At 36.3% G+C, this 8,797-nt stretch overlaps 1 protein-coding gene across 1 annotated transcript; it reads right to left on the minus strand.

The window, feature by feature from the left end:
- Window positions 1-5,211: 5,211 nt before the first annotated feature.
- LOC141657162 (F-box/LRR-repeat protein At1g55660-like) lies at window positions 5,212-7,170 on the minus strand. The gene is made up of 3 exons (XM_074464305.1): window positions 6,103-7,170; window positions 5,844-6,008; window positions 5,212-5,744 (listed from the first exon to the last, which is right to left on the minus strand). Exons 1-3 carry the CDS (start codon window positions 6,943-6,945, stop codon window positions 5,328-5,330), a joined length of 1,425 nt encoding a protein of 474 aa, XP_074320406.1. The 5' UTR covers window positions 6,946-7,170; the 3' UTR covers window positions 5,212-5,327.
- Window positions 7,171-8,797: the final 1,627 nt, after the last annotated feature.

An 8,797-nucleotide genomic window follows, 5' to 3' on the forward strand; every position in this document is an offset into this window, starting at 1 on the left:
AACAGAGTCGATGGAGTTGTGTCGGCATCAGGGTATGTTGCGGCGGTACAGCGGAGTTGCTAGTGATCGTCGCCGGCAACGACGGCAGGTGGTGATGACGACGACAGATGATAGGGGAATTGTTTGAGGGGTGGTTAGGGTTTGAGAGGGGATATCGTTTGGGGGAGATGAAGTTTGGTTATGAATTTTGAGATCTGACATGTGAGCAGGAGGGGCGTATAGACAGTACTTATTAGGATGTTAGTAAGGTCGTTCTCACCGAGTGATCGTTCTCACCGGATCCCACCTCATTGTATAGATTTTAAATTTAATACATAATTTTATGATGATAATAATTAATACCATAAGTGTGCATGTTTATACAAATTAATTATTTTATTATAAGAAAAATTGACCATCTTCTTGTATTCTATAAATATTTAGGAAAATTACCAAGCATCTTCTTTCTTTTAGTCTCCTTGAAATTGACCATCTTAATTAATTATTTAATTTAAAGAAATTAACCTTAATTAATTATTTTATTTTAAGGAAATTGACCATGTTTTAGTCTCTTACAAATGTTTAGGAAAATTACCAAGCTTATATAAAATTTAATTTTAACCCAAACTTTATAATATTTGCATTGAGATCCCTTATTCGGGTCCATCACACGGTGCTATTGATTTAAAACTATATAGTATAATTAATTTGTATAACTTTCTTTAATTACATTGAAGTCCCTTGGTTTCTGGATTTAATATATAGTATTGATTGATTGATTTATTGGGTTGTATTTAAGTATTTTTTTTAGTATCTTCCATATTTGTTATTAAGTTATGAATTTAAGACTAAATTATACATAATCCAATGCAATTAATGCATATCTTAAGAATTTCTTTCAATATTTAGTTTCTTAAATACAACATATTGGGTTGTATATCTCAAAACTCTTAACAAAAATTGTAGTGTCATTACGATTTCTTATATTTAGGGGGAGATTTCCTTAGATAATGCTAAGATTAAATAATTTCCTACATATAATTACTTTAAAAGCAATTCCTATGGTTGAATTAGTATGGGATAATCTGAAACAAATGGTATGAACATTTAAAACCTACTAGATGATGAGAAAAAGATTACGCATCGAATGTATTACCTAATACCCTTCTAGTTTTTGAGTTTATAATTTTTTAATTACAAAACTCAAAATTAATTGAATTTATAAGTATAGTGTTTGAGCAATGTTGTATTCTTTTTGTTTAATGTTTATATAAACGAGCTCAAAAACTTTATACTAATCACTTTTTTTTTTTTTTAAATAAAACTCAAAACTTATCATAAAACTCAGAAAGTACAAAATTAGATGTACTATCTCTGATGTATAATCTATGATAACTTGTTTGGTAAACAACAAATTAATACTGATATAAACAGATTGCGAAAGCAGATTATAATTAGCAGAATTTGTTGACAAGTTTGACCAACACATTTTCAATTAACAAATTTTGTATAAGATGTTGAGTTATTAGCAAATTTAAATCAGCAGATTATTTCGAAGTTTTGTAAAATGAGAAATAATGAGATGAATAAACTATTGACAAGTTGATAATAAGTGTGATGAAGTAAACACTAAAGCCATAACAAGTCCCAGTATTTTGCCTCCGCTCCATTCCAGCTCCCAAGCTTGTCCGGTTGCTTCAAGTTATTTCAGGAAATCCAGGAAAGGCTGGACTTGTCTCGTACACCTACATGAACTCTCGGTGGCACAAGTTTGGCAAGTTTGTGAGCTCGACTCCTTTTCTCAGCCTTGTCAACGTCCTCATATACGCCAGGGCCTTCAATTATTTCCTCAAGATGTCGAAGTTCGCATATGAGTCTCTCAATAGAATTAGCACGAGATATAATCTCCAATGCACACACAACTTCATTATTACACCCATGAAACCCAACAATTTCCAGTACTTTGAGATTTACTTGGCTTTTATTATTCTTGCGCTCTTCGCGTTCAAACTTTTGATACATTGACATCTCGTTATTTCTCTCATCCTCAAGCTCGATCTCTTGCAGCTGATCTGCCTCCTCCTTGAGCAAATCTCTACGTGCGTAACCCACCTGCGCCAGCAGTTACACAGCAGGTTCTTTAGATTATGAACTAAATAGGTCACAACAAGGCAAGACTGCAAGAGCGACTCACATGTCACGCTCACAGTCGCGTCATGCCTTACCTTAAAAGTTAAAACTGACTGGAAAGTAGATACTCCCTCTGTTCCGGTCAATTGTTGTCAATTACTAAATTATAAGTGGAACAAATTGAGTGTGAATGATCAAATTGCTCATCAAGTTCATTCTTAAAATAGAAAGAACAACAATTGGCTGAGACACCCAAAAATGGAAAAGGACACAGAGTGAGTATAGTACAAAACATTGCACACATATATATTTATAAACTCAGAGGTAGGCATACTTGTAGCTTAAGCTCGTGCAACATTGGGCATGCGGTTATGAACAAAAGCGAGCTGAAAGACATGACGGTCAAGGTGAGTTGCTTGACATACGGGAAAACCACGTTAACTTCCAAACGGGGATGAATATACCTAGCAAGGTAGTCAATCTGTGAAGCACGAAATTGATTCATCAAGTCATTGCGAGTGAACATAAGATATTCCAGTTCCGTACCTCAGACAGAATAAAGATTATAGACTCACAAATGGACAGAAAGAAAGCTTCGTCAACTGCTTGGATAAGTATGAAAATTTCTCCAAGAAACAAACTGGATAAAGGCAATCTTGCACACCAAAATCCAGTTCAACAAGGTTGGATACCGTCTTAAACACCATCTGCAGACGAGTAGATCGATGACTCTCTCCGTAACAAAAACTAATCAGATTGACTGCATCAATCTCAAGCTCTATCAGATTATGACATCTGATAAGGGTCAAATGCTTCAACTTGTAGGATACAATGTTCAGAGTTTTGAGAGTCTCTGATTCATCCACATACAATCGTTCCAATAGGTCGCAATGCAACAGAACAGATTCCAAAGTTTCTCCACTTATATCGACATTGGACATACTAAGCGATTTAAGGTTGGCGATAGAATGCTTTAAGATATCAAATCCTAAAGAGAATCTAGCAGAGTGATCATAAAATAAGAACCTCAAGTCTAGCTCCTGGACTCGTTTAGAGATGGCAAAGCTAACCCATTTCTCAATCTGGCTTATGTCCTTGCTCCACGACTTCACGAAAAATACTCTGAACTTGGTAATACATGGACCACGATGTGCATGGATCACTTGATTAACCCAATTCAAGTATCCTTGTGGTTCAATCAGCTTATCGATATACCAATGATGATTGGACGAGGATAAATTTTCAGGGTGAAAGTCGAGAACAGTCAGCCAAGTCCACAAGTACTTCCACCTTTTCGCAAGGATACTAGTTCTTACAGCAGTTTGAAAGTCTAATACGGAAACAATGTTGAGAAGAATATCGTCTGGAAGTCGACTAATCTTGTCCTGGATAAACAAAACGAATATCAAGAGTTGCGCTATTCGTCTAACGGGATCTTTGCTTAAATTTGCATGGCTTTAAATTCTCGCAATAGAAACAAAAGAATACCCGTAACAATTACATTAAAACTGACCCCACCGACCAACACTTTCACGATAGAAGTTCAAGGATTGCATACATTGATGGATGAATAAAGGTACATATATATGATGTTGCCGCATAATTAGCTAGCGACATTGACAAAGTAATACTCCCTCTGTCCCGCTTAATTGTTATTCTTTGGTTTTGGCACAAAAACCAAGGAAAGAGGAAAGGACTAGTAAGTGGAACAAATTGAATACGAATGATCAAATTACTCATCAAGTTCATTCTTAAAATAGAAAGGACAACAAATGACTGAGACACCCAAAATGGAAAAGGACAACAAATAACCGGGTACAAGATACTCCCCGTCCCGATCACTTGTCATCCAATTCCGGCACCAAAGGTAAACAAATGATCGGGACGGAAGGAGTAATAATTTGAGAAGATAATGTACTTAATTAATATCATGGGTAAAATATTTACATAACAACCAACCAAGAGATCTTGAGAAAGACGATGGTGTCTCCATCATTTGTTTACTTTTTTTTTTATTCTGCGTGAGAAGTATTTTTATCAGTAAATAAATACGGAGTAATTGGAAGGTAGGGAATAATATTTTAATGCATGAACTAAGGCAGAGGTAGGACTGCGGAACTACTGATAAAGAAAAGCCGTAAAAAAAAAAAGCAAAAGGTAAGATGATACCAATTGATGGAGAGAAGTTGATAATAATGGTGATGAAGTAGACAGTAAAGCCATGACAAAAGTCAAACTGTCACAATTAGTATTACGCCTCGATCTCAGATGCTTGATTTTGCCTCCGTTTGCGAATTCCGTAACTTCGGATTCTAAACAAAACCAAACCTAACAAAAATAATGGTGAGAAAGATGATAATTTTGACTAAACAAGGCTTAGAATCTTATAAGATTTTTTTCATCATTTATTTTGTCAATAGAATATCGGGATTTTCTAACGTGTGCTCTGAAACTAATTAAAGAAAGATTTGCAAGAATATCGTCATAAGTTGACCTTAAGGGTTTGCCCTTGTGGCAATTAGGCCTAAATTTCATTAAGTGTAAATTAGCCCTATATATTTTTATTATTATGCAATTACCCTAATTAATGATTTATCTTCATTTTCATTTCAATTTTTCTTTAAAATTTAGTAAAACATAAATTATCTTAGCTATTTTTGTTATTTTCTTAATTGAACTGAGAGTGAGCGACCATAAACTAATCCAGCACAATGTCGCTCAGAGGACCAGTGATTATAGGCGACTAGAGATTTTAGCTCAAGTCGGTCAGGGCTCAAAGGACCAGCGATTAAAGTCGACCAGAGATTTCAGCTCAAGTCGCTCCCTCCCTGAGCGACTAGAGCGACTTTAGTCTGGGTGATAGAAAAGAATGTTTGGCAATACAAATCACTTAATTTTGAACTCGGGCCGCTCTCCCCGCTGAGCGACTTGTGTAAAAGTAGCTTAGTTGATGTTTGGCCTCCTTTTAAGTGACACCTATAGTAGTCGCTTAAAGGAAGAGCGACTTGAATCCGAGCCTAACTTCAGTGATGATGTGGACCTATTTTGGGTAATTATTTTAAACAACCCAATTTAATAATTTCTTTGATTTTCGGTAATTACTTTGAAACAACACCCATTTTTATTTATTGTTATCTCGTACACCATGCTGGTTTACGAATACAGCATGCTGGTTTGCGATCTACCTCCCAAAGCTTGTTCCGTTGCTTCAAGTTATTTCAGGAAATCCAGGAAAGGCCGGACTTGTCTCGTACACCTACATGAACTCTCGGTGGCACAAGTTTGACAAGTTTGTGAGCTCGACTTCTTTTCTTAGCCATGAAAACGTCTTCGTCTAAACCAGGTCCAGGGTCTTCAATTATTTCCTCAAGATGTCGAAGTTCGCATATGAGTCTCTCCATAGAATTAGCAGCACGAGCTATAATCTCCAATGCACACTTAACATCTTCATTACACCCATGAAACCCAACAATTTCCAGTACTTTGAGATTTACTTCGTGTTCCGACTTTTCTTTCTCGCCTTCAGAGTACGACTCTTGATTCATTGGCATCTCGTCATTTCTCTCATCCTCAAGCTCGATTTCTCGCAGCTGATCTGCCTCATCTTTTAACGGTCCTCCAGGGTCGCAAGTCACCTGCGCCAAGTCACATTAGGTTCTTCAGATTATGAACTAAATACAAAATTAAAACAATAAATCGCATTTATATATTTATAAACTCAGAGGTAGGCATACTTGTAGCTTAAGCTCATGCAACATTGGGCATGCTGGTATGAAGAGTTGGAAGAAAAACGAGCTGAGGGACAGGACAGTCAAGGTGAGTTGCTTGACATACGGGAAGAACACGTTAACCTGAATAACCGCCAAACGGGATGGAATAAGCCTAGTAGCGTAGTCAATCTGTGAAGCAGGAAATTGATACAAGTCATTGCGAGTAAACAAACATAAGATATTCCTGTTATAAACACAAACAGAATAAAGATAATAGACTTACAAATGGGCAAAAAGAAAGCTTCGTCAACTGCTTGGATACGCATGAAAATCGCTCCAAGATACGAAATGGATAAGTGCAACCTAGCATACCGAAATCTACTTCAACAAGGTTGGGTACCATCTTAAACACTATGTGCACAGGAACACCTCGATGATACTCTTGGAAATAAAAACTAATCAGATTGACTGCATCGATCTGAAGCTCGTTCAGTTTTTTACACTCGATAAGGGTTAAGTGCTTCAACTTGTAGGATACAATGGTCAGAGTTTGGAGAGTGTCTGAATCATCCACATACAATCGTTCCAAAAGGTGGCAATGAAACAGAACAGATTCTAAAGCTTCTCCGCTTATATTGACATTGGACATACTAAGCGATTTAAGGTTGGTGATAGAATGGTTCAAGATATCAGATCCTAAAGAGACTCTAGGAGGGTGATCACGATAATCTAAGAGCGTCAAGTCTAGCTCCTCGACTTGTTTTGAGACGGCAAACCTAATCCATTTCTCAATCTCGCTCATGTCCTTGCTCCACACTTCCGGGAAAAAGAGACTGAACTTGGTAATACATGGAGCCCGATGTGAATGGATTACTTGATTAATCCAATTCATGTAACCTTGCTGAAACTTCTTCTTACCATCATCACCAATAGACCGAGAGCGCTTGAAGAAATCATGATTGGCCGGGAATAAATTCTTAGGATGAAAATCGAGATCACACAGCCAAGTCCACAAGTACTTCCACCTTTTTGCAAGGATGCTAGTTCTCACAACAGTTTTAAAATCCAATATGGAAACAATGCTGAGGAGAATATCATCTGGAAGTTGACTAATCTTGTCCTGCATCCACAAAAACAATATCAACAGTTAGTGGAGTCATCTTGGTCTCGAGACCTCACAACTTTCGGACAATTGACATTTAGTCATTAAATTTGTCTGCTCGAGAATTTTCAAAGCTTTAACTATTCAAGTTGTCGTAATAGAAACAAACAAATCCCCCATGAGAATTATACTAAAACTGACCCCACACTCGAACACTGATACTACAAGTCTAAGAATTGCATACATTGCATAATACACTGATGAATGAGTAAAGGTTGAAGGGTTTTGACTGCCCTTTGAGCCCGGATTCAATAATTACAAGTATTATTATACATTATACAACACAAGTAGTAAATAAGATGCCGGTGAATGTAATAATAACAATTTGTGTAATAAGAAGTATAACCAAATGTCACATCAACATTATGGGCATCTAGCATGGTGTGATGATCCGCACACTCGAACCCTTAGATTTATTTATGCTTATGTAATTTCATTTCCCTTGTACATTTGTAGTAAGTAATTTCTTAGTCTAGCATAGTTTTAGAATAGCTTTTCTTTCCATAAGTAGGTATATCGCTATTCTACACTAAACTTGTAAAATCAATGTTTCATAACTACCGGGATGTAACTATCATATTTCCTCTTTAGAATCTTAGTGAATGAAAATCTACTTCCTACCTTGTGCCTTCGTATTGCTTGTTGTTGCTTTGTGAACGACTCTTTGCCTTCACTTTACTAACAAGCCGTGTTTGTGGGATCGACACTAGGATCCCGACTCACACCCCGAGACCCGAGTATCGTGCTAGTGGGCGATCCCTCACTAGTACGAAGATCCTTGTCGCTTGCATCTTGCCTTGAGACGGGCAAGGGTGCGCACCACGGTCCGGCAAAAGTAGCGGACCGTGACACATGGCATATGGACCCATAGACTCTAGCTAGTTAATTCGAAAACTCCTTTAAAAGTAATCCTAGAATAATTAGAATTTACAAGATACACCCTCTGTTCAAATGATGAATTTTATCCGTTTTTTTAATTTATGTGAGGTATATTTTAATCAATCATATGAAATTCATTTGAGAGGAGGGCGTAATAGTTTGAGAACATAATAATGTACCTAATATCAAGGGTATTACGTAACAACCAAGAGATCTTGGGAAATATGATGATGCATGATATATTCTTGAAATATTCTCAATAGTAAAACTAATATGTAGGTTAACTGTTGAGAAACAAAATAGCGTTAGAGGCAGGGCTGCGGAAACAACTGATAAACATGGTATTCTTCAAGAATTTAAGCATGATAAAAAAAAAAAAGTTGTAGAAAAGAAGAGAGTAGAAGGTAAGATGATACCAATTGATGTAGGGTTGATAATTTCTTTGATGAATTAGACGGTAAAGCCATGACAAAAGTCACGGATTACGCATCGATCTCAGATGCTTGATTTTGCCTCCGGTTGCGAATTCCATAACTTCGGATTATAAACAAAACCAAACCTTAAAAAATTAAAGGTGAGAAAGATGAAAATTTCGACTTAAATAAGGCTTATGATCTTAAAGTTTTTTTTTTCTCATTTGTTTATCTTTTGATTAAAATCTCTCTCACAAAAAAATTTAAAAATAAAATATTTAGATTTTTAAGAAATTTTTGAGGGCAATGACAGGTAAAGTATAATACAATAAGCTAAACTTTGGAAAAATCTCGGAAATTTGTATGAGGTGTATAAGGGGAAAGTAGCAAGTTAACTTCAAAGGTTTGCCCTGTGCAAATAGGATTTCGTAATTGCTAAATCCCGCGCATCAATTTACTAAATCACGCGCATTTTGTCCCTTTATTCCGATTATACCCCTCTATGAGAAAAACAAGAGAGAGAA

The sequence above is a fragment of the Silene latifolia genome, chromosome 5, assembly GCF_048544455.1.
Source record: "Silene latifolia isolate original U9 population chromosome 5, ASM4854445v1, whole genome shotgun sequence".
Classification (NCBI taxonomy): domain Eukaryota; kingdom Viridiplantae; phylum Streptophyta; class Magnoliopsida; order Caryophyllales; family Caryophyllaceae; genus Silene; species Silene latifolia.

Excerpts from the sequence above, each read along its gene's own strand:
- LOC141657162 (XM_074464305.1), bottom strand. The coding sequence starts at position 6,945 with ATGCAGGACAAGATTAGTCAACTTCCAGATGATATTCTCCTCAGCATT. Across the intron at positions 6,009-6,102 it reads AGCTTTCTTTTTGCCCATTT|ATTGACTACGCTACTAGGCT; the intron begins GTAAGTCTATTA and ends CCTGCTTCACAG. Across the intron at positions 5,745-5,843 it reads TGCATGAGCTTAAGCTACAA|GTGACTTGCGACCCTGGAGG; the intron begins GTATGCCTACCT and ends GACTTGGCGCAG.